General features: G+C 40.1%; 2 protein-coding genes across 2 annotated transcripts in view; one reads left to right on the top strand and one right to left on the bottom strand.

Moving 5' to 3' along the window:
- Positions 1-12,317, bottom strand: part of Bzw2 (basic leucine zipper and W2 domains 2) — a 54,880-nt gene extending 42,563 nt beyond the window's left edge. The window contains exon 1 of the mRNA XM_042695819.1: positions 12,161-12,317. The gene's annotated coding sequence lies outside the window, so the exon portion shown is untranslated. The remainder of the gene's footprint in view (positions 1-12,160) is intronic.
- Positions 12,318-12,680: 363 nt separating this feature from the next.
- The window catches only part of Ankmy2 (ankyrin repeat and MYND domain containing 2), a 28,983-nt gene continuing 15,202 nt past the window's right edge, over positions 12,681-26,461 (top strand). Inside the window, exons 1-3 of the mRNA XM_042695817.1 lie at positions 12,681-12,965; positions 20,155-20,219; positions 25,732-25,870. Coding sequence (XP_042551751.1) covers positions 12,899-12,965; positions 20,155-20,219; positions 25,732-25,870 — 271 coding nt within the window. The 5' untranslated portion in view covers positions 12,681-12,898. The remainder of the gene's footprint in view (positions 12,966-20,154; positions 20,220-25,731; positions 25,871-26,461) is intronic.

The following is a 26,461-nucleotide window of genomic DNA, read 5'->3' as shown; positions in this document are numbered from 1 at the left end:
AATTAAAATCATCTAGCCTCTGCAAAAACCTTTATCAAATGTCCTAACAAAAATTTCAGACTTAAGATGGCAGAAAGTCTAGAAAAAGCATTTTAAGAAAGACTCAATATGTCTTCTTTAGTACAAAAATATTACTGCCATATTCACATCTCCTTCATTCTTATCCTTATTAATATAAGAAAATTATGAAAGTAAAAAAGTATGAAAATTAGTAAGTTATACTAAAAATTCACAAACATTTTTTTCCAGTGAAGAACATTCATTAATGGTGGACTTTTAAATTGTATAATCACTTATCTTATAAGAAAAGGATTACCTAAACCTAAGCCCAAGGGAGCTATGTTCTAATATAAATTAAATTTTAAAAAAAAATTCTGATTTGGCTACAGATAACATGTTTATAAACATATACACCATAGTAAAAAACACACACACACACAAAACTATATTACACTAAATCTCTCTTAAGAAAACACAGACATCAAGACAAAGTCTGCATTTTTGTATTTCCATTTTAAATTTCCATTTCCTACTTGTAGCTGGGAAGTGCTTGCCTTGCATGCATGAGGCCCTGGATTTGATTCCTCAGCACTACCTAAGCAGAAAAAACTGGAAGTGGTGTTATGACTCAAGTGGTAGAGCGCTAGTCTTGAGCTGAAGAGCTGAGGGACAGTGCTTAGGCCCAGAGTTTAGGCCCCACTACCAACCAAAAAAAAAAAAAATACAATTAACATTTCAACAGCTCCTTCACGTTTCTAAGTGGCTCACACATCAGTGATCTACACAAGAGGCTGAGATCTGAAGATCTCCACTAAACTACCAAAACAAAACAAAAAAAACCCAAAGTGGAGCTGTGGTTCAAGTGGTGGAATGCTAGCTTTGAGCACAAAAGGTCAGGGGCAGCATTCAGGCCTGGAGTTCAAATCCCAGATCTGGCCCCCCCCCCAAAAAAAAAATTATTGATGTACAATTTTCATAAACAGAAACAAGGTTATTACACCAAGTCACTTACTTGCTTCCAATGAAACATTATGCAAAAAACTTCTTATAACTCAGTTCCTAGTTTAAACTTTCACTTAACCAATCAACTCCTCCTTACCTGAAAGAATCTTAGGGTAGTACGCACACTCTCTTTACTCTTTCAGTCAATGAATCCCTACTAGAAGGACCAAGCCATTCACTCTCCTAGATGCCTTATACTTACACAAGTATTTCTCAACACTTAAAAACATCAAAACCCAAACAACAACACCCAAAGTCACTGCAACCTTGGTATTTAGACAATCCATTCCTCAAACTAAATGTGTTAATTTTGATGTTTAAATGCCCCAAAACCTGGGCCCTAGATAAGATCCTCAGAACCTTTGTCTACATAACATTGTTATAACTGAAATTGTAAAACTCGAAAAATAAGGAAATAATGTCAAGAAACAAGGAAATATTCAAGGATCAAATGTCCAGCTGTGGCTTAAGTGTATTTATTGAAGTATCAAGTATATTTTACAGTGTCTTTTATGGGTAAGGCATTGCATGAAAACAGTAGTTTTACCCAGAGATAATTGATAATTTTGCTCTCAGGGGCCATATTGCAATGTCTGCAGAAGTTTTGGTCATCTCTAGAAGAGAGGGTAAGTATAATGGAATTTAATCAGTACACAAAGAGCAGTAAAACAGGAAAGCTTTTCTTTTAGTAGAAAGCCAACTAATAAACAGAAAGAGGTTAACAATGAATTTAAAAAAAAAACCATCATTTTGCAATTATTACACTAGACTCATGCTAAATCTGGAAGAACATGAACAGGGCACAAGTGCATGTTAATTATATTTACAGAGCCTCAAAGTACCTTCATATAAGCTACAAAAGGAAACAATATACATTGGAGAGACAAGATAAAGCCTTAATTAAGAGACAATGGATTCCTATCTTCAAAGGATCTGCACTGAGATGCAGATGCTACATGATAAAGCACTGAGTACACAAGGTATTGTAGACAAAAATGCAAGATCTAAATCTAATCACAAATGCCCAAATAGGAACATTCTTCTAATCAATTTGTCTGTGTTCTTCAAAAATGGCAATGGCTCTAAAAAACCATGACTACATAACTGTTTCAAATTAAGATGGCCAAAAAAGGCATAATTAATATAACCATGCTGTCTATACATTAAATGTACTGATTATTGTTGCATTGTGGTTGTATAAGTACCTTATTCTAAGGAAATATATACTTAAACAAGAGATCAGTATATACAACCTACTCTCCAACTGTTCAGAAATTAAAATAAACATGTACATAAAGCCATGGAGCAAAGGCAAACACAGGAAGCCAGAGGCATTTTAGGGAATGAAGTCTGGCAGGAGTAATGATTTAGGAAGCAGAAAAAGCCCAGGAAACTAAACTCTATAACTCTCTAAGCCCCTCAGAACTGGCTTAGCTGGAATGTGAGAAATAACCCAACTATGTGATGGTACACTCAAGGAAAAAGCAAATTAACTCGATGAACCTTGTTGTAATAAATAAATAAATATTTTCTATTTTTCCTTACACAAGGGGGAAACACATTTAAATGCCCTTATTGCTATATAAGAAAAAGGATGTTCTTTTTAACCCAATACACACACCTACACTACCTGAATCCTAGACACGATTGGTTTATCCACACCCTGTACCCCTTGTATTATTCCTGCCATGGAAATATTTTCCCACAGTTCAGTCTTGATACAGAAACATAAAAATGAAACTTCAAAAAAGACTGAAGTCACAGTGGGGAAAAAGTATGCATGCAAAATAAGATAGGAGGCTTTCAAATAAAAATAACTCTAACTTGCGCTAATTAAATTAATCACTGTTTGATGGTCATCACAAGGGGAGAAGAATTGATATGTATGAGGGTTTAGTCTTAGGAAATTATTGGAGAAAACTGAGTAAAATCTATTAAGAAGACCACATGATCATTTTAAAGCTAAGAGGTGTGTCTATTTCAACATTCAACTATATTATATCTCTTGTATATTTGAGAGTACTAGAGTTTGAATGTGGGGTTTGATGCTTGCTAGGCTGAAGCTCTATCACCTGAGCTACACTTCCAGCCTTGGATTTTTCTGGTTAACTGGAGATAGAATCTATTGAACTTTTTTTCCTTACTTGACCTCAATACAAGGTCCTTCAGATCTCAGCCTCTTGAGTAACTAGGGTCACAGGCATGAGCCACCAGTGCCTGGCTCTGTTATGTATTTATTAAAAAAAAAAAAACTAAAGACAAAAAAAGCAAGATTAAGTAACCAAGCTGAGTTAAGTACTTTTCATTATAAAGATGGATGAGGGCTAGAATGTGGCTTAGTGGTGGAGTACTTGTCTTGCATGCATGAAGCCCTAGGTTCAATTCCCCAGTACAACATAAAGAGAAAAAGCTGGAAGTGGCACTGTGGCTCAAGTGGTAGACTGCTAGCCTTGAGCAAAAGAAGCTCAGGGACAGTGCGCAGGCCCTGAGTTCAAGCCCCTAGACTAGCAATCCCCCCACCAAAAAAAAAAAAAGAAAAAGGAAAAGGAAAAAGAAAAAGATGGATGACCGTAAATCAAGAAGCCTGATTTTCATTTATGACATCAAAAAGTAATTTGGGAATGTGCTTAGCAGTAGAGTGCTTGCCTAGCATGCATGAAACCCTGGGTTGGGTTCCTCAGTACCACATAAACAGAAAAGAAACTGGATGTGGCACTGTGGCTCAAGTGGTAGGAGTGCTAGCCTTGAGCAAAAAGAAGCTCAGGGACAATGCCCAAGCCCTGAGTTCAAACCCCAGGACTGGCCAACAACAACAACAAAAAATGGTGAGGCAAAGGACAAAGGGTAAACCAATGCAACAGTGATACTCACATGACACTATGTTGGAAATGATCTGTACAATTTGGGGGGAGGGAATGTGGGAGGGAAAGCGGGGGAAAAATAAGGAAGGCAGTAACAACTTCAACAAGAAATGTACTCACTACCTTACTTATGTAACTGTAACTCCTCTGTAAACCACTTTGACAATAAAAATAACATTTAAAAAGATTTCAGAGATGTATATTGTTTAACTGAAGTCTCAATAGAGTAAATACATATTTTACAAAGTGCTGACTTGAGGATTCATATCTTCCAAGAATCTGGGTTTATTGCATTATGCTGGTTTATTTCATTATGTAAGTTAGTATTCATTAATGATAACGCTTGACAATTTTTTTTTTTGTTTTGTTTTGGTTTTTTTTTGGGTCTGGTGAACTGGGCCTGGGCGCTGTCCCTCAGCTCTTCAGCTCAAGGCTAGTGCTCTACCAATTGAGCCACAACACCACTTCCGGCTTTTTTTTTTTTGCTTATGTGGTGCTGAGGAATCGAACCCAGGGCCTCATGCATACAAGGCAAGCGCTCTACCACTGAGCCACCTTCCCAGCCCGACAATTATTTATAATAATGTGAATGTAAAAACTTGTGAAGAGAATAGTTTCTTTAAAAATGAAAACCCATTCTTCGGGAATGTACATACAAAAAAATTACAATACAATTGTATCATCAGTTCTAATATTACATTAGCATGATTATCTTGGTTCAAATGAGAAGTCCAAAGATAAGCTATTAAACTAAGAGTTAGTAAAGTGTAGTAAAAGGTTTTAACCAAAGAGGAGAGGAAAATGGAATCTTCTGGGAAAAAAAAAGTCCTACACTGTAACTAATGGAAGAAACAAAATAAAACAAAACCTATGGTAATGTTGGTGGATCATGCCTCTAATGGTGAAGATCAGGGAAATTTCTGGGTTCAAGGCAAGGTCAGGTCTGTAAAAAAAAAACTGGGGAAACTCCATCTCAACCAATCAGCTAGGTACAGAGGCCTAAGCCTGTGGTCCCAGCACAGGTAGGAAAAACATGGTTTAGTCCAAGGAAAAAAGTGAGACCCTAATTGAAAAGTAACCCAACGTAAAAAAGAGATGGAGGTGTGGCTCAAGTGGTAAAGTGCTTGTCTAGCATGCACAAGATTGAGCTCAGATTTGAGTTATCACCACCAAAAACCAAACAAATAAATAATTTAAAAAGCACTTAAATCAAACAACCATGATAATACTTTCAAAAACCTCAATCATGCTGGTAGGGATGAATCCAAACATTTACTCACTTATTAGTTCACTCAACCAATAAAATTCTGCTCCATCCTCCCAGAAGGGGACCTGCTCAAGCCTGTCTAGCAGAGGAAACTGTATTTGAAAAGACACACACACACACACACACACACACACACACACACACACACACACACACACACACACACACACACACACACACACACACACACACACACACACACACACACACACACACGTTACATAATAAGAACAGGACCTGATACTAATTGGGGCATACCCATCAATAATATGAGAGACTACTTTCTCTGAAACCAAAGGAATAGATTCTATGAATTCAATTTAAAGGTGTGGGGTGTGGATAAGACTAGTGCAGTACTACAAACTTGTTCAATCACATTTTTTAACATAATTCGAATAAATAGGGAATCATTTGTGAAATATACCTGATCTGTGGAACAATGGAAAGTGAATCAGATGAATTTCATTGTGCTTGCTCTCTGTTTCTTTTCTCTTCTATACTACTTTAGTCACAGCTCCACTTATGGCTTTTTTGGTGACTAATTGGTGCAAAGAGTCTCACAGACTTTCTGCCCAGGCTGGGTTCAAACTGTGATTCTCAGACCCCAGACACGTGATTAGCTAGGATTGCAGGTGTCCAGTGGTGTCCAGTGGTACTTACTTCCTAGAAGGTGAAATTTTGTCCCAAGCAGGGACTCCCCCCCACCCAAAGGCAGCAAGAAGATATAAATGAGTGATCTCTAATATGTCAGAATACATCCTATCATACACTGGAGGTGCGATTGTGTTTGTTAATGCTTTAATAACCATATGATTTTTTTTGTAGTTAAAAATGACACCCATAAAGAATGGAGCGTTTTGAAACTTGTTTCTGCATCCTGGCTTTAAATCTACACCTCAGATAAAGCCTGGTGAGGTCAAAGCATGTTTGAAGCAATGTACTTGGTTTTAGAACTGGTGATACAGTGGAGATGCAAGCAGAGAGATCCCTGACTATCAGGAAATTATATAGAATGGAAGACAGGGCAAGAACCATCTGGACTCTGTGCTCTTTGAAAGAGCCCAAGTTGTTTCACTGTCTTGGAAAGTTATTTATATAATTCCTGAAGGCAGCTTTTTCATTATTTGCCTCACAGATTTTTATAGTTTGGAATTAGATAGAGTAGAGCATAAATATTAATTCAAAGTCTAGTTCAGCACTTAGATGAATTGAATTAGCATATGTTGCCTCCAAAATACCAAAGAGCTCTCCATAAAGCTCTATTAAGGAAAGCAGCCTCTTATCTTTAGCGGGAGGATTTAATTAAAATACTGTCTCCTAGGGGCATACAAATATTAGGAAATTATGGCACCATGATTGCTGTAACACTACTGGATCCGTTTTTAAATTGTTTCCTGCATAGGCTCAACGTGAACAAAAAATACAATCTTCACATTCTCCAACACCAGCGCCATATCCTTTTCCCTCTAGCCAGCAGTTTCCTCTGCCTGTCTCCTTGGGGCCCCTTTCCTGTTTATAATTGACCTATTCTTTTACCTTGTACCCAAAGAAAAACATTCATGCCCCTCCCCACTTCTTCTTAGAAAGGATCATAAATCAAGGAAAGTCTACAGATGAGCCTGAAAAGCGTCAAAGCGCTTCACATAAATATTCAAAAAGGAAAGGATGACTATAGAACAGCATCATAAAACTGGACACTCCACACTGGCTTACTGTTATGTCTATAGCCCTTACCATGGAGGCTTGCTGAAAATTAACAGTATATCTAATGATTAAAAAGTGCCCATCCTGACAGGGCACTGGTGGCTCACACCTGTAATCAATCCTAGCTACTCATGAGGCTGAGACCTGAGGACTGTAGTTCAAAGCCAGTCAGGGCAGTAAAGTCCCCATGAGATTCTCTTATCTCCAACTGACCACCAGGAAAACCAGAAGTGGTGTTGTGGTTCAAAGTGGTATAATGCTAGCCTGGAACAAAAGAGGTGACGGAATAGAGCCTAGGCCCTGAGTTTAAGGCCCATGATTGACCACCACCACCACCACCACCACCACCACCACCAACAACAACAACAAGAGGCCTTCCTCTTCCTTATTTATATCATCATAACATTTTTTCTTTTTTTATGTTAAAAAAATAAGAAAACATCTAACGTTAAATAAAAATCAAGAAAGAACATGAGAACTTTATCTCTGGCATTGGAACAAGGATGGTGCAGTGAGCTATCTTAATCTATTTTTCTTTCAAAGCAGATAGCTTACAAACATGACTATCTGAGCATTCCTGGCACTCTTCACTCAACACATGCCAAATTTAGAACAAGCCACCTAACTGCCCACAAGATCTTGCTGAAGAGGTCTGTGGCTTCAATATGGGGAAAGCAGGGAGGCCTGAGAATGAGTGTTCTTGTGAATGACCTGCTTATCTTAATAATGTCCTCTGAAAACTCTTCAAAGACATGTGAAAAATAATAGTGAAACTATCTAAAATATGAAATAATTATTTGAAGTGGTGCTAGAGAACCCACCCAAGCTACAAGCATGCTAGGTAAGCATTCTACCACTAAGTCATACTTCCAGCTTTCAAAAGAAATTTAACATCAAGAAAGAAGGTATCTAAATAAGCCCCCTTTCTACCTGCAAAAACCTAACAGGCACAGAATGTCCCAACTGTGGTCCTGATTTTCCTATATTAATGTTCTTATGCTAACAATGCTGACTTTGCTCACAGTAGATCTGTACTCCTTTTTTGATAATGCCTTCTGAGTTGTTGATGAGGCAAAGTGATAGGAAAATCAGTATCTGCCCAGTATTCACATCTTGACTGTCTCAGCTAAACTGAGACACATTTGAGTGTTATCTTTCAGACTTATCTACAAACTTACTTCAAAGTTTCCAAAAAAAAGTTGGAGATGGGTAAAACTGGGTAATGTCACCTACCCTTTCGTAGTGTTGAGAAGTTAATAGGTGATGTTTATGGGAATGCACCATTCATAAGATAATCTTTTGTAGATATAGGCATAACTGTGTTGCTGATAAACTGAATAATGGTATGAGCTAAACCCCAAGTGAAAAGAAAGAACATTTCTATTCATATTTCTTTTGTAGTTATATAAAACACACAGAACAACAACTTTTTTAGGGGCTGTAGTAATTCCAAATTCTCCTTTTAAAAACCTCCTTATGGAAAAGTTCAAACATATGGAAAAATTTTGAACATATCCCCAAATAGAATAGTATAATGAAGCTATCATTTGATTTCAACCACTAACAACCTACTCAATTTGTCTCATTTATATTCTTACTCAAGTCTCTGTCCCGTAATGTCACAGAATTATATTACAGTGAATCTCAAATGTCATATCATTCTCTTCTGAAATATTCAGAATGTTATCTCTGTTAAAAGACCTTTTGAAAATACAACCATGTATAAAACTGTTTTTAAAATTCTTAACTTCATCAAGTATCTAGTCAAGAAATGTACCAAATGTAAGTCAAAGTTAAGAAAAATAGTACCTTGAAACTTCAAAGATGAACTTTACCTTTGTACAACTATTTAATAAATGCTTTCTTAAAGCAGGGAGCTAGAGACCAGGGACTTCAGTGCAAAAAACTTCACACGTGTGCCATAAAAATATTTTTTTTTTTCTTACTTGACAGCACTCAGAAAATCAAGAAGCTTGAATTCAAAACATTTCACAGCTTTTTGCCCCTGGTTATGGCTGAATGTGCTTCGTGCCATATCACCTCACATTGCCAGGAAGGATTAGACAAGTTGAGAAATAAATTCACCTAAAATAACAAGAGATTTCATCTCAGCAGGTACTGACTGAACGCTAAATTTACAAAACTGCTATATCATGAGGACCAGAAATAAATTCAACCCAGTTAATTTATAGTCTACAGTGAGAAGGGGCCCAAATAAATAAATAAAAACCCTCAATGAAATGTGATGAGAAAGGTACCTGTTTTATGTATTTCCTTAGGAATCCAGATTGAGAAGCAATGGCGGTAACTGTAGTATCAAAGGGGTGGCCAGGGTCAATTCTGCTGGGATCATTCCCTGTGCAGATTGTCCTTAGTCCCCTTGTTCAGACACACACAAAAAACGTATTTTCTAGAGTCTACACTGGACAGGGTGGGAAAAGCCAGCATGAAAACTGAATTAATCCTAACACTTAAGTAGAAATGTTGCAAGATGACTAGTTTATCAGATGGGTGAAGGGAAGAAAAGGGAGGTTTATTCCAGGAAGAGAAATCAGGAACAAAGAGGTGGAAATTACTGGCAGCTTAGGGAACCAGCAATGTGGTGACCTTAGGGCAGAAAGTATAGGAGGGGCTGGTGGACTGGAAATGTCTGCTGGGACCACAAGTTGGATCCTTTTTCAAGGGGGGGGAGGGGGCACCGAAAGGCCAGAGACCGGGGAAGACTACTCACAGGTTGATAGGTGCTGTGTTTACTGAACTCAAATGCTTGAACTAGTTCCAACTGGGAGATGGGAGGGAGAAGCCCTGTACTAAGGAATCTCCCCAACCAAAGGCTATGGGAAGTTGAAGGTGGTGGTGGTAGAAAAAGAGGTGACATGACACATGTAAGAATATTTCAGACATTACAAAAATGATTATTTTTAGAAAGATTAAGGTTCAGAAGTATATAATTAAATTTCTATTATGCATGTGTTAGTATGTCCATCCTCATTTTTTTAAGTAAAAAAAAACCTCAGAAATATTACCTATATTCTACAAAGACATTTGCCAGTCAAAAGAATGCATAATCTCCCCTTCCTGTCAAAACAGTGAAAGACAAAGGGTTTTAATTTTAAATATGGCCAATCTAGGTTCTAATTTCAGCACCTAACTGTGGGAGTTGTGAGGAAATTAGTATTTTAAATTTTTTCTCTTATTTTCATAAATAGGGATAATGTTGGCTAATTCTTGGGTTGTTAAGACAAATGATTAAAATAATTCCATGCAAAGCATCTGGTAGAGTATCTGCAACAGACTAAATACTCAATATGATGAGCTGTTTAATTATCAATAAAACTTCTTTGCTGTGAATGAATTTTAATAAGCTCATTAGCTAAGCTGATTTTTATATTAAATATTTACAGTATACAGACCTATCCATGTAACCCCTGTGATGAACACTATCCATTAAGAATGTGCTAGCAGAAATTCATAAACAATGTATGATTTATCTCCATCTCTAGGCAAAATGTTAGATTTTCTTTGTCCTTAAATGTCATTGACTCTAACTTGACTGAAGTCACGTATTCACAGAAGACTAAATACTAACCAGGTGTCAGGAAAGTACCAAGGGAATAGATAATAAGTTGTTATCCTTCAGGAGCTGATAACCCCAGTGAGACAAACAGGTGTGACCTTCAAATAACCATGGCCCAGATTTGGCATAAGAGATGGAAATACTGGCACTAAAGTCTTCAATGCTGCCTATGCCTCCCCTGTTTAAGTCACATGCTGAGGTTACTCTTTCAGCCTTTTCTTAGGTTTTTGCGTTCCTTTAGCATGATACATTATACATCAATTGTAATCCTGGTAGTATCAGCAGTCTTAAGTGTTACAAAATACTGGTCACTCTCAAAAGCCCTATTTCTGGTTTGAACAGCCTCTTCATTATTAAAGCATCACCAAACAAAAGTTGCTTTGTTATACATTGAGATGAATAATTTCAAACCATTTTCATGTGAAACGTTCTGGCACAGATTTGCTCTCCCCCTCCCCTTTCCCACAGCTGAAGCTGGGGCTGGGGGCAGGGGGAGATGGGAAGGTGATGGGAATTGTTTTTAATTTTTATTAAAACCAAGGGATAATAATGAACACCGTCCCAGTGTTTTTCAGAATTGCCAGTAAAGGCTTTGAGCAAAATGAAGGAGAAAGGAGAATTAAAAAAAATACATTTCACTTTCTATATGGCAATGTGGGAAGAAAAGAAAGGCCCAGGAAACGTTTAACGAAAAACCAGCTACCCGATTATTCAAGTATTTCTCTGACACAGATGGGTCTTCAGAGAAACATCAATACTAGTCTATAGAGAAACAACAATATAACTGTAAATAATAGTTTCTAAAAAAGCTTTCATGGCGGATGCAAATGTGGGGTGGAAGTGCTTCGGTGAAGGACAAACATTTTAACAAGCCAAGTGTGAATCCCAGGAGGGGACACACTTACATTTACCCCTCATCTACCTGTGGTGGAACCCTGAAGCTACACAGCTGAATGAAGGCTGGATTAAGAGCCTAATCTGAGACTATATATAGACCGCAACACCACGGTAATCTCCGCCCTCTCCACGGCTCCCCCTCCCTATTTCCATAAATCTCAAGATCGGAGTTACAAAGAGGCTGGGAACTCTCGCGGAGCCGGGAGGCCCGTCCTCCCCACCCCCTCCGCCCGGCGCTCTCCCCTAAACCAAGTGGGAGAGCGAGTGTAAATTGCTCCCCAAACATCCCTAACTGGAGCCGCAGGGCAATCAGCTCGGGTTTTCGTGTCCAGCTTCCCGAGGCCGAAAGGAGATGACAAGTAGTTGAGTGGGGGGGCGATGAGTTAATGGAGGGGGGAGGGCTTGTCCCCCCCAAACCAGCTCTTCCGAGTCTCCCCTCCTGCGTCCCCCTGGCGCGCCAGGGGATGCTTCTCCCCTTCACCTCTACCCCGGAGCCCCAGCCCCGGCCTCCAAGAGGCGGCCTGCGGGCGCTGCCCCGCACGAGACCACGTGCGAAACCCGCCGCTTCTCACCGCGTGGCCACCCCGCCCGCTCCGCGCGCGCGGTCCCGGGGTCTCCGCGGGAGGCCGAGCGTGGCGAGTCCAGGGGGCACAGCAGCGGGATCGTGTGTCCGGTGGGGTCGGGGTGGAGCGCGCACTTCCACCCCGGGAGGCAGGCAGCCCGCCTCGCGGGCACATGCTTCCTCCCCGCCGGCTCTGACCCCGTGTGCGAGTCCCCGGGAGAGGCTGCGGCCCGGGCCCAGCCCCGGCCCCGCTCCGGGTGGTCTCGGCCTCACCAGGGCCGACGTCTTACCTGTCCGAGGAGGTAGCGACAACGCGCGGGGCTGGGGGCTGCGGCGGTCCCGGCAGCGGCAGTGGCAGCGGCGGCGGCAGTGGCGGCGGCAGACAATGGAGGAGTGAAGGACAGACACATTGACATAGACACACGGAACCCGGCTCCGCCCCGCCCCCTGCACCGCCCCCTCCTCCCGCCCCGCCCGCTTCCCGGTGTGCGCCTCTTCCCGGGGCTGCCCTAGAAGAAAGAGCCACGTCCGAGGGCCTCTGCGCACCACCCAGAATTTACACACGGGCAACGGGGCTATACGATGGAGAGGAAGAATACTTTGTGCACGAAAATATCGGAATAGGCTACGATGGAGATGGTCGGACCCGTAGGAAATAATTACTCCCCCCCGTCACTTTTCTCTATTTGGTTATTCCCTCCTCGGGTACTCCAATTGGAGTCTCTTGCTGACTCCTCTTGCAGCTCCGCCTCCCAGCCCGGCCAATGACGCGTGGAGGGCGGTGTCTTGCAGCTGGGCCTGCAGGGACCGCCCGCCCGGCTCGCCCGAGCTCGCCCGGAGCCCGCCGGCCTCAGGGAGCTAGGAGAAAAGTCTAGCGCTTCCGTAGTTGGCTATTCTGTGTCCTGTTCTCAAGTTGCCACATTGCAGCTGTCTTTCGTAACGCAGACACGTCTTTTCTCTTTATTTCTGTCTCTCTCTGTTTTTAACACTTCCACAGAAACAAAATAACCTTCAAGCTGGCGGGAGCAATGGTTCACATAAAGAAAGGCGGGCTGACCCAGGAAGAAAAGGAGCTACTGGAAGTGATCGGGAAAGGTATGGGTTACTGGGTTAGCAACCAGGTCCTGGCCAACCTGGCTAGGGGGCGTGGCGAATGCTGGGGCTGGGGAAGCCTCCGGCTCTGGTGACCCTAGGCTGAGAGTCAGCTCCGGAAACATTTTTCCTTTGGTCTAGGGCCTGGTTTTGCAGGGCGGGAGAAGTGGAACACACATTGCTGGGGTTGGAGCAGAGGTGTCCGGGCCTGTCCTCTAAACCAGCTGCTTGGAAATGTAGATTTCTATTCTTTCTCTCCGGTTATAATGAAAGTCCCCAGGATGTGGGTCTCAATACGTGCATGCTTTAAAACTCCTCAGATGATTTTGAGCAGCGTGGGTCTTGGAGGGGGTCCACGTTCCTAGGTTGGTGTCCGCAGGGCCCTTTCGACTTCCGGAGGCCGCAAGATCTGGAGCGCTCGCTGGTCCCCGCCCCCACTTGGGGGTGGCGGGACCGCTCAGCGAGAAGGGTTCTTTATAAGGGCACAGAACTAGGTCTGTCCTCGGCCGCTTGGAGGTTTTTACATCCAGGATCTCCAGGAGTGCGGGAGGACGGCGGCGGAGCTAGGAACCTGCGGAGAGGCAAGGAAATTGCCCAGACCTCCACACGCACCCATCGGCTCTGGCTACACCGGCTCTATCTAGTAATCTGCTCCCTGATGCTTTCCTTTCCTCGCTGCCAATGCCTGTCCCACTTCCGCTGCGCGGGTTGGTAGGAAAGGAGCCACCCGGAGGAGCCAGGAGCCATGTTTTCCCTTCAGTCCCAGAGTGGACGTCCCCGAGGAATTTCCTGCAGAATCCCGTTACCTGTTACCAGGCAGGTGTCAGCAACGTGACCTCAAGCTTCTCAGGCGCTATTCTGGGATGAGGATGCTGAGGCCCGCAGGCATGATTAAGCAGATTGGGTGTGTTAGATGCCTGTGTGCTGGGCTTGGGGCTTGAACTTGGGGTCTGGGCACTGTCACTGAGTTTTTTTGCTCAAGGCTAGCACAGTGCCACCCGAGCCACACACCTCCACTTTGGTGGTTAGTTGGAGATGATTCTCACAGGCAGTCTGGGCTGGCTTCGAACCAGGATACTCTGCTCTCAGCATCCTAAGTAGCCACGGGCACCTGGCAATGAGATTGTTTTAAATTCAAGAATAAGAAAGCCACATCACATCTGGGTGCCAGAGGCTCCCATCTGTAATTCTAGCTACTTTGGAGGCTGAGATCTGGGGGTTATGTTTATAGCCAGCCTGGGCAGACAAAGCAGAGACTCTTATTAACCAGAAAAAAAGCCATAAGTGGAGCTATGGTTCAAGCGATCGAGCATTAGCCTGTAGTGAAAAAGCTAAAGGAACAGTGCCCAGTTCCTGAGTTCAAGCCCTACTCCTGGGGCACCCCCCTCGTCGTCCCCCCCCCCCCCCCCCCCCCGCGAAATGCCAAGAGGCCAGACTTTGCAGCAGTTTCCATCTAAGGTCAAACTCAAATCTAAATCCTCAGAGACTAAGATGAATTTCTTCTCAATAACAAGGAAAGTCTAAATGTTAAAAAAAATATATATATATCGGGGGCTGGGAAGGTGGCTCAGTGGTAGAGCGCTTGCCTTGCATGCATGAAGGCCTGGGTTCGATTCCTCAGCACCACATAAGCAAAAAGAAAAAAGCCGGAAGTGGCGCTGTGGCTCAAGTGGTAGAGCGCTAGCCTTGAGCTGAAGAGCTGAAGGACAGTGCCCAGGCCTAGAGTTCAGGCCCCCCCCCTCCAAAAAAAAAAACAAACCGGGTGTGAAATTAACAGGCAATGAACTGTGCCATCTAATTAGATCTCAACTTTCAGTCAGTCACAGCTAGATTTATGTAAGTGCTGTTTACCTGGAATCCCGGACCTTTGGGTTGGTTTTTTATTGCATGGTTCACACGATCTATTTGGCATTTCAGTCTTTCAGTACTGCCTGTCTCTGGGTAATTCTCCCTGCCTTTGGTGACTGTGGGACTTGATTTAGAGATATATGTGCCAGTTACTGTATGGGCAAAAAAGACACAACAGATAATTCACATCCACCAGCAATAAGAATTCTCATTTTAAATAAACCAAAGTGGTCACATATTCTTTTAAAAGTAGAAACCTGTGATAGTTACATAAAATAGGTCTCTGAAGCTGGATGCTAGCAGTTCACACCTGTAATCCTAGCTACCCAAAAGACTGAGCTCTTAGGATAAGTGTTTGAAGCCAGCCAAGACTGGGAAGCCCAGAAAAAAGCCAGGAATAGAGCTGTGGCTCAAGTGGTAGAGCACCAACCTTGAGTGAGAAAGCTAAGGGAGAGCCCAGGCCCTGAGTTCAAACTCCAGTTTGAACTATGTGCATGCACACACAAAATAGACCTCTGAAATGGAAAACAGGGTTGTTTGGCTATATTCTGGGACATCCAGTTTTATTCCAAAGATGGTATGGAAGAGGACCAATATGCATGTAGCTTTCATTAGCATGTGATATTTGTGAGCCTACCAGTGCACATATGCTGTGTTTCATCACTTTAACTGGCCCTGGGCCAATAAAAAAAACAAAGTGGATACAGTATGTCATGTGTTCTTGCCAAATGAAGGGCTGTAGGACATCATTGCTCTCTCGAGAAAATATCGAAGATATGAGAAGATAGCTATACCCGACATTGATTGAATCATATTACAAGCCAGGCATAATTCCAGTACTTTTTGGGTATTTGTATATTTAACTAATTTTTATTTATTTTTATTTTATACTAGTACTAGGACTTGAATTCAGGATCTGGGCACTATCTCTTAGCTTTTTTGCTCAAGGCTGGTACTCTATCACTTGAGCCACAGTTCCAGGTCTAGCTTTTTGGAGATAAGAGTCTCATGAACTTTCCTGCCCAGGCTGGCTTCTAAGAGTTTTCCTTAGATTCTCAGTCCTGTATAGAACTAGGAGGTGTGGTCCACTGGTGCCGAACTTCTTACATTTAATCTTGGTGAGCTGTACATTAATTTTAAGCTATAGCAATTATGAGAGCAGCATGGATGGCAAGCACCATCTATGAAAGCAGATCTGGTTTAGAATCTGGTGAGGTTTCCGTGTGCAAGTGACTTTGCCTAAGTTTTCCATATGAAAATGTGGGGTTGGTTGATGATAGTCACACCTTCTGACATTTTGTTAGGTCAAACATTGACAACACTGTGTTGCCTGCTTTCTCATTTCTTGCAATTCTGTGTAGCAGAAGTGTGACAGAGTTGGCAGAGTGGAAGGGAAAGCACCAGCCAGCCCAATGTGTACCACAAGGCTCCAGGGGTGTTGGTAGACATCTGGTCAAGTTCCTCTCCTCTGCAGGTCCCTTCTGCACAATTCAGGGAAGCATGGAGTTGGTTGCTGATTATGTTAATTTACCCTTTATAGACAATGGCACTGAAATTGAAGACTTTTGGAAACAATACAAATCCACTATATTAAAGTATATATATATATATATATTATAATTAGAAACCTGTAAGTTTTTAAATATATGATTATTTTAAATATATGATTATTTTGGAAGAATCTATACCTATAACCCAACGCATACCTTTCGGAATGTCATGGTTTTTAGAAGGGTTGCTGGAAACAGTATCATTAGTTTGCTTCTGTCATTTGGTTTGGTTTGGCTACATCTGTTTATCTTTAATAGTAACCTCTAGTCTCAATCTAGATACTAGAAATGTAACAATAAATTATATTGTGCTGCTCTGAATACAAAATAATGGATCCACAATTGAGCAAGCCTCTGGTCCTTTGTAGAATCCTATGGGTTGGATGAGATGGTGTTTCACACATGAGGATGTGGGTTTTGTAAATCTGTTTAAATTTCAGAGTAGTCCTGAAAATCCCCAGTGGGAAAAAAGCAAAAATGAGAATATCACTTTTTTGTGTGCCTACATTGAGGCTTGAACTTAAGGACTCTGTGCTTTTGCTCAGCTTTGTTTGCCCATGGTTGGCATTCTTCCACTTGATCCATGCCTCTAGCCCATCATGCCACTTCTCATATTACCTCTTTTCTGTTGATATGCGTCTTTCCCCAGATTAATCATTCACTCCCACCCTAAGGAAGCAGGTTGTGTTGTGGTTTTCTTCTTTGGTTTGAGCAGCTTGTAGAATTCCTTTGCTGGGGAACAGACATCAATATTACTTCTATTCCTAGAGACCTGGTGAGTTTTGCCTTACAGGAGGGTAAATGTTGGCTGAACGTATGCCCTTTCCTAGAGAGCAGTGAACCTTCCTACCCAAATAATTTGTCCAATTACATTGAGCATATTTATTTCCCAGAGTAAAACAATTGATCTTCAAACTTAATTGCAAACTATTGTCTGAGAGTAGCCTCCTAGTAAGGAATGACAAGAGGTCAAATTGTGTATCAGCCAGGTGTTTTCCGTTTCTGCTCTATCTAAGTCCTTTTGTGGTTCCCGCTTACTTGCCAGTAAATGAAGAACAACAAATGAAATGCTGTCACAATTTCTTTTTTCCTCTCAGTGCACTTTGCTCATCTATTTTCCAAAATCCAGCCTCTTCCTATAGATTCCTTAACTGTTTGGGATATTTTTCTCAACTAGTTTCTTATAGTTCAAGCAGCCAGGCTTCAGCTAATGAGTGGTGTGTGCTTGTGTGTATGTGTGTGTGTGTGTGTGTGTGTGTGTGTGTGTGTGTCTGTGTTCATGTAATGTGCATGTATGATAGAATAAGAATTATCTATTTGCTCTCTGCCCCTACTCCTGACACAGAGACTAAGACACTCTCAGCTGTTTCTAATCAGTAGGGGTGCTGTATACATCTTTTGATCTAATGTGTGATCTTTGACCCTGGTTCTTGGCAACAGAGATACTAATCCCTGGAAGTTTCCTGGGTGACAGAGTGTCTTTTGTTCTGGTTAGTGGACCCATGGTGGGCTCTTGAATTGCTTCAGTGTATGGGCTGCTCATTAGAAAGTTCAAGCGATGACTAGAAGCTCAGAGTCTTTAGGTTTATATACTATCCTCCCTGCTTCTATAATAAACATCCCTGAACTGTGACTGGGTTCAGAATGTCTACATTGTTAGTGGATGGAATGTCCAAAGAGGGTGTTGTGCCTCTTTCCTTATGCTTTACCCTAAGGGGGTCTCCTCCATTGGACTCTTAAGACATCTATATCCCTTTGTCTCCCTGAGTTCTATGAGCTGTCCTAGCAAATTGTCAAACACTGAGGATGTTCTATTGCTGTATGCTGTTGAATTGCTTGATGTGATGGAAAACCTCTAACATTTGACAGCAGATGTAAAGTACTCAGACTACTGAGTAAGAATTTAGCATAGGAAGTGGCGCTGTAGCTCAAGTGGTAGAGTGCTCGCCTTGAGCTGAATTGCTCAGGGACAGCACCCAAGCCCAGAGTTCAGGGCCCACGACCGACCAAAAAAAAAAAAAAAAAAAGAATTTAGCACAAAAAAAGTTTATCTTTTTTTCCTCCCCTAAACTACAGCACTCCTTATCTTTCTTTTCAGATTGTTTCTGGGCAAGACAGATTAATTTAGATTGCTGGCCACTGGACTAACATTTTATAGAATTAGCAGCAATGCTCTAATAAGATCCAAATGTTTACGATTGCAATCCCCATCCTCTTCTTAACCTGCAGCAGTCTTCAACATGCTCACTATCCCCCATGGCATTCTCTCTTTACTGCAAAAAAAGAAAGAAAAAACCTCAGTGAATGCTCAGTGGAGAAGGTGGTGATTTTCAATCAAGGCATTTTCTTCAAGTGCAGATTTGAAGGTGCAGGGATTTCCGTTCTGTTCTTATCCTTCTCTAAAGCAGATTGAGAAGGGCTGTGAAGTGAAGCCATAGGTAAGGAAGGATAAGGTTTAAGGTAGAACTTGCTTACATATGAGAGTTCAGGGTCAGAATAAATGCACCTCTTGCAAAAATAGTTGCTGTCAACACCAAAGCCGTGTCGATCATTCTTCTGACAGTTTCCCAATAGAGTGGTGCTCATGCCTACCCAAGAGACATTTCTCTTATTGGTAAGGGACATTGATGTGACTTGCCTTTAAGAAACAAGTAGATGAAAGAAGACTTACCATTCTCAAATCCTAACTTCTCCAAAGAGAAGAAGTCATCTTCCTCAGAGATGTTCCTGACCTTGTTTTACAGGACAGGCTGTCTCATCCTTTCTCCCAGGGTACATTTACTCTCATTGTCCTCTTCCCAGTCAAACTAGAAACTGTTTGGCAGAACATGTGGCTTCTTGGATTAATAGCTATGTTCTATCCTGTAGCCACGCACTGGCTTCTACCATTATCTCACATAAGACTGGAAAAACCTGCTAATTGTGGCCCAATTACAGCTTGTTTCCACGTTTGTAGAGAACTGCCTTTCACGTTTAAATTCGATCACTTTCAATGTAGCAGTCTGAAGACTGACAGAGGAGTGCTTTTATGTACCAGATTTTTTTGAAATAATTTTTTATTGAGATGAAGTGATGATGTAAATTTCACAGTATTGTGGGATAGTGATACTTAGTTAAAGTCACAAACACCTTTTAACCTTCACAAGGCAAATTGTCATTATCATGGTCTATAAAGTTTGTGAATTCTATAAACTTTTGACAATACAACTATTTCTTCCAAATCAGGTGATATGTACATTTCTTTCGTTTTGCTTAGTGTAAGCTGTTTGCAGATATGTTTTACCCAAACAATTCCAAAACGTGACATTTTGTTACAAATGTGCCATCAATTCACAAGATCCAGGGCTGCCATGTTGTGCATTTTGAATTCCAATGGAAGAGGATTGGAATTTAACCTTCACTGGTAATTTGGATTAGATTGGCTCTAAGGTTTGTTTCAATATGAAGTCTTATGCTTTGTGGTTATTCTCCTACTGCCATGAAGAAAATGTGACCAGTTTAATGTCATGAAAGGGACAACAACATGAAACCAATGTAGTTTCTGCAAGTCTACTCCTGGGGTGGGGGAAGAGTTACTTGTGAAATAAATAGTATGGGATTAGGTGTTATAAATCTTTAAAGCTTATTGCCTTAGTTTGGAGATGTAGCTTCATGGTAGAGTATTTGCCTCACAAATACAGGGACTGGGTTGGATTCCTAGCACAGAAAAAAAAAAAGTTTATTGCCTTGGTATTAGATTTTTTTAAAAAATTCCAGTGACAATCTTAACCTTTTTATCTCTCCCCCCACTCCAGGTACTGTCCAAGAAGCTGGAACACTATTATCCACTAAGAATGTTCGTGTTAACTGTTTGGATGAGGTAAAATGCAAAATATTGATAACGTTTTTCATTTCCTATGAGAATGGATCATTTCTAAATCTGTCAATAAAAGCTGTTTTCTAGCTTTTCTTCTCCAAGTTATACTAACAGTCTTTAAACCAACTATAAGAAAACAGATTGTAGAGTGCTAGACTTCTGCTGAAGAGCTGAGGGACAGTACCCAGATCCAGAGTTTGGGCTCCAGGACCGACCAAAAAAAAAAGGCAGCAAAAAACCCATGACTTTTTTTTGGGTGCCTATCTTGCGGCTTGAACTCAGTGCAACACCCTTCTCCCCTCCCTTCCCCCCCACAAGCTTTTATACTTAAGGCCAGCACTCTATCACTTGAACTACAGCTCCATTTCTGTTTTTGTGTGTGTGTAGGTGGGGCGCGGTTTGGTAGTTAACTGGAGATAAGAGTCTTATGGACTTTCCTGCCCAGGCTGGCTTTGAACGGCAATGCTCAGATCTCAGCCTCCTGAGTAGATCAGAGTACAAGCATGAACCTGTATTATAACAGCATTATTCACAATAATTAGCAACCCCAAAGTCCCATCAATTGATAGATGAATGGATAAAAAGTGATATAGTTAAGCAAACCTGAGTAATTTTTATTAAACTTAAAGGATCAGTTAATTCTTATTTTACCAAGTTGCATCATTAATTTACTCAAACATGAAAAGATTCCCAGCTCGATTGATAAGTCCAATGAAATGGTAATGGCATGTAGGAAGAAGAGCCACTCCTACCCCCACCCCCGAACTAGGAACTCAGCTCAATTTATAATTGCACACATGCTAAATGAAATGTTAGTAATTTGATTTGTAGCAAAGTAAGTTTTTCACCAATGTTAGGTTGGTTGGTTAAGTTTTAGAAAAATCTTTCAATGCTATCCAGTGTATTACAGAAAGAAACACATATAACTGTCCACAGATGCTAAAATGAATTTGCTAAAACTCAGTGGCCATTCATAAGAAAAACGTAAACAAGATACTGAAATGGGATGACTTTGCTTGATAAAAGGTTTTCAGAGACTTTTGACAAGGTTTTCAGAGACTTTTGACAGAGAATGATCTTATACTTAGTATACATCATTAGAAGCACCTGGAGAAAGACAGAGACCATTGAGTATTTCTGGAGATGCTTTGAGTCAGCTGAGACAGACTGGCCTTCTTGATGGTCCATGGGCAAAATGGAAATGCCTCAGTCTTCCTGAGTTCTGTATTTGCTGTCCCTTCACCTGGATCTTTCATTCTCTAGTTGGTATCTCTTGTTCTATAACTTTCTTCAGGTCTTTGCTCAAATGGTACCTTGTCAGAGGGCCTTTCTTCAATGTTTTTTGCAATAAATAAACCTTTACCCCCTGGCAATACCATTCCCCTTATGTTATTTACCGCTTACAATCGTATCACCATCTGTTTTGTCACCCCTATGGTGTTAGTCACTATGATGAAATACCTGAGAAGATCAGCTTAAAAAAGGAAGGATTAATTTGATTAATTTCAGCTCCTGGTTGCTCAGCACTGTTGCTTTGGGCTTGTGACAATAAAGCAAGACAGTGGGACTCTGTGGCTGAGTGGAGCTGCTTACCTTCTACTGTCTAGGAAGCAGTGAATAACTGGACACCCTCCCCTTCTCCTAAAGTTTCCATAATTTATTTGATAGTGCCATCAGGCTGGTGACCCAGCTTTTAGCATATTGCCCTTCAGGGGAGGATGTTTAAAATCTAAACCCTAACACCTACTAAAGTTTACATGTCACAGACTTAGAATATTGGCGCAAGGAATTTGTTGATTGTTACCGACAGTGTGTATGTCTATGTATAACATAAATTAACTACTCTATGAGCTACTTGCTGAATGAATCAGTGATGTTTTTAATGATATGGAATTTAAACATGTAAACTGATTTGTTTTATTGAAACCTCTTTGCACATCTACTGTAAAATATAGACATAGAAATAGGCATAGTAGCCTGATACTGATGAATTATTTGATTTAAGAATACTAGAGATGGGCATGGTGACATATAACTATAATCCTACCTCTAGGAAGTCTGAAGTAGGTATGAGGATTGTGAGTTCAATACCAGCCTGGTGTACATAGCAAGACAAGACCTATTTCTCTCAAATAGTGAAAAAGACAATAACAAGGAAATAAACAAATGTTACTTTAAGATAATTGTATTTAAGAAATCATAGAAGATCATTGACCATACCAATTAGTTAAACAAGCTTCTTTTAAATTTGTGTTTGGTAAATGAAGAATAGAAAATCTTTTACTTTAAGGATTTCATTGGCTTTAAAATGCCACAGATTTAAAACCTCTAGATTTCAGAGATATTGCAAAGTGAGGTAGTGTCAACTGATTGTAGTTGTAACCTTTTAGTACTTGTAAACAGAAACAAAATTCACAGATGTTAAATATGCAAATGTGCTTCTTAGAATTGATGAACCACATATAACACTATAACATTTTATAAAATTGTAGCGCTGCTTTCCTAATTTGAATGCAGGGATGAGAATTCAATATATTTATTTTCTAATACCATCATATCATCTTTAAAACTGGAAGGTAACACTTTAAATTCAGTTTAGTCAATTTATTTTAAACAGTTTGTTTTATTAAATCAACAATTTTGTTTTGAATCATTCCTTTTCTTCTCTGGATATTTATGTTGAAATACTACAAAGTGCTATAAGGCTGAAAAATTTATAGCCTTATATCTCTGTAGAACATTAACATGTATTAATTTTGCTTAATTCTTTTAGCCCACTGAAATTTTCCCATAAGATATGGTACCGGGACCCACATGCATAGGAATTGGTGTGCTCACAAGTTATAAATTTCCCTTTGCATGCCTCTACATTTCTGTAGCATAAAATTGAACTGACATAAGAAAATATATGTGATAGTCACTCCTTTGAAGAGCTAATTGAAACTTCCTGACCAGAAGGTTGGTTTCTAATCCCAGGGCATCCAGCACAGCACTGAAACTGATATGGGAAAAGTACCCATTGCATTATGTGCATTCTCAACCTGATGGAACAACAGTGCAGAGATTGAGCAGCAAAGGATGTAATTGAGAAAACTCGTGGCCGTTTTGAAAGAGGATGTTTTATTCTTTGGGTCTAAAATCAGTTTCTGTTTAGTAAATGAGAAATCACAAGAGAAGTAAATGAGAAATAACAAGAGAAAAGACAGTTAAAAATTAAAACAGATTAAAAAAAAAAGAAAACTAAGAGGGAAGGGAGTGAAAGCAGGCAGGTAAATTGCAGAAGTGATTCATAAGGAACATTGCAATATAAGAAAATGAGCCCAATTGACCATGCTAGATCCCAAAACTTGCCATAGCATTTTGCCCTTCTAAAGTTTATCACATTGTAGTTCTTTTTTTTTCTTTGAACAATGGAGCAGTTATGTAGTTTCAAGAGTATTTTTTCTCAGAACTAGGTAACAGTTGACTAGATTGACAGCATTCTGGATGAACAGAAGATGTTAAACTCAGACTGAAGTCTGAGACCTAGATTTTTTATAAAAATTAAATACTTGTTCAAAAGAGTTCCAATGAACATGTCAGTTTATAAGTACAGTGCATCTTGATCAATGTTACCCCTTCCATCATTTTTCTCCCATCTCTTCTAACCCCACCCATATCCTCAAGTTATTTAGTTCCATTTGACCCATGTACATTGAATATTATGATTATTGGCCCACCCTTCCCCTCTCCATTGATCTGTCCTCCCTTGACAGTCCCCCTGCCCCTGGCCAAATGTCTTTCAGCTTCTTGACCTTCATTTTTGTTAAGCTGTTATTTGTTTAAATGAGTTACACCATTGCTAATTTTTTTAGGGGTGCTGGGGATTAAGCCCAGCACATGTAAAACACATACTTTATCAATGAACTATACTTTGATCTCCACATATTAAAAATTTGTAAAAGAAATAATTGATTGCTTCTTTGTGATGGCCCTTCTGATAGTACCGTATCTTCCACTCCTCCCTCTCTTACACTACCCTCTTATCTCTAGGTTTCAGCTCCATTATGGCTCTCATATTTTCCTCATTGAAAGACTGGTAACTTTGAAGTCATTCTTCTAAAGCACTCATTGGCTGGCTCCTGTGTACAATGAGATTTCTCAATATACAAATATCCACTTCCTATAAAAATACCAACTAAGGGAGTCTTAGAAGTTATAATCGCCCACATTTTTCCAGTTACTCTCCCAAAACATTAATTACTTCTTCTGAGTTTCCTCTTATATAAGCACCTGAAAGGTCTCAGCCTCCCTATAATTCTTCTGTCAGTAACTCTCTTAAGAATAATATGGCTTTGTATAAACAAAATGGTAGCCTCTATTAATATAACAGTCTGGAATCAGCAAGACCAGTTCAAGTGATTCAAGTGATTCTGGAAGTAAAGGTGATATGTTTTAGGAAGGTTTTTATCCTCAACAGCTTTGGCTTTATGACACTTAGAGTTTGGCCAGAGTTACTGAAAAGGTTGACTTAGAGGAAATAGATCATTTACTCACCAAATAGTCTGAGGTGTTCCGTGCATAAAATGTTAACTTTTCCACTGGATATGCATAAAACATATGAGTCCAAAGAAGGTAGCCTGGTGTGAATACTACCCATTAATCTATATTTATACAATCATATTCACAGTCTGATCATAATGTAATAACATATACATGTGACTTACAAGATCCTTGTTTAAAAACTGATAACAACTATAGTAGACATTTCCCGTATCTTCTTTTTCCCCTCATTGGCACTAATTCATGGAAAATTTCCAATTTAAAGAGGAGTTCATTTATTTACCTATACCTATATCGTTATTCAACTTTCTCAATAAGCATTCCATTTACTTTAAGGTTGCTTTTTTTTGTGTCTGTGTTTGGATCTGTTTGTCCATTTGTTTCTCCAGGAAATAGATATTTGGTAGAGAGAAGAACCTTGGATGATAAGAAATGTACTCATAAAAGTGAACTTTACAACTTTGATGGGGGAGGTGGGGGAGGAGATGGGGGGTGGAGATGGGAAGGCATAGGAAGGGGAAACAAAGGAGGAGGCAACAATGCTTGATAAGAAATATACTCATTATCTTGCCCATGTAATTGTAACTCCTCTGTATGGTATTTTCACAATAAAAAAAAAGAAATGTACTCATTACCTTGCTCATGTAATTGTAACCCTTCTGTACAGTTTTTTCACAAAAAAACTTAATAATAATAATAATAATAATAATAAAAAGAACCTTGGAAAATTTGGGTTCTGATCCCTGCCCTACCTATTTACTAGTCATGTGAACTTGAACACATCCTCTTTCTATCTATTTGTTAGTCTGTTAAAAAGCTCAGGAAATAAAGCCATCTTTTCCCTTAGAAGTTTATGAATGATGCAAGTTGGGAAATAAAAAGTAAAGATGATTTATTGGTTCATATCTATATTCATGATTAAGAAGAAGGTAAGTATGTATATTTCACACATTTTTGTCTCTTTCTGTTAAAGAATGGAATGACTCCTCTAATGCATGCAGCCTACAAAGGAAAACTTGATATGTGCAAATTACTTCTGCGCCATGGAGCTGATGTCAATTGTCACCAGCATGAACATGGGTACACAGCCCTCATGTTTGCTGCACTTTCTGGTGAAGTTTTAGCTTTTTACTCTATCACTGTTTTGTCTCTCTCTCTCTCTCTGTATATATATATATATACACACACACATATATATATATATATATATATACATATATGTTATACATATATATGTTTAAGTATATGTATATTTTAAATCAAATGCATTCTTATTTTAGTATTTTTAAGATCAAGTTTTATGGCAAGGTGTGTGTGTGTGTGTGTGTGTGTGTGTGTGTGTGTGTGTGTGTGTGTGTGTGTCCTGGGGCTTGAACTTAGAGCCTCTCGGCTTGAACTCAGGGGTCTCTTGCTGTTGTTGACTTTTTCACTCAAGGTTTGGGCTCCGTCACTTGAGCCACACTTCTGGAACTTTTGCTGGTTAACTGGAGATAAGAATCTCACAGATTTTTCTGCCTGAGCTAGTATTGAACCATGATCTTCAGATTTCAGTCTCCTGAGCAGCTAGGATTATAGATATTAGCCACCAGTGTCCAGCTTTTGAGACTGATTTTTGAAATTCTACAATTGGTGAAAGAAATTATATATTTAATTTGGTAATCTTTCTTTAGTGACATAATTGATTTTTTCTCTTAACATTTTAC

Source organism: Dipodomys spectabilis, unplaced genomic scaffold, assembly GCF_019054845.1.
Source record: "Dipodomys spectabilis isolate Male_0828 unplaced genomic scaffold, ASM1905484v1 ptg000190l, whole genome shotgun sequence".
NCBI lineage: Eukaryota > Metazoa > Chordata > Mammalia > Rodentia > Heteromyidae > Dipodomys > Dipodomys spectabilis.
The sequence above is the reverse complement of the archived record's forward strand: the minus strand, read 5'-3'. Positions and strand labels throughout refer to the sequence as shown.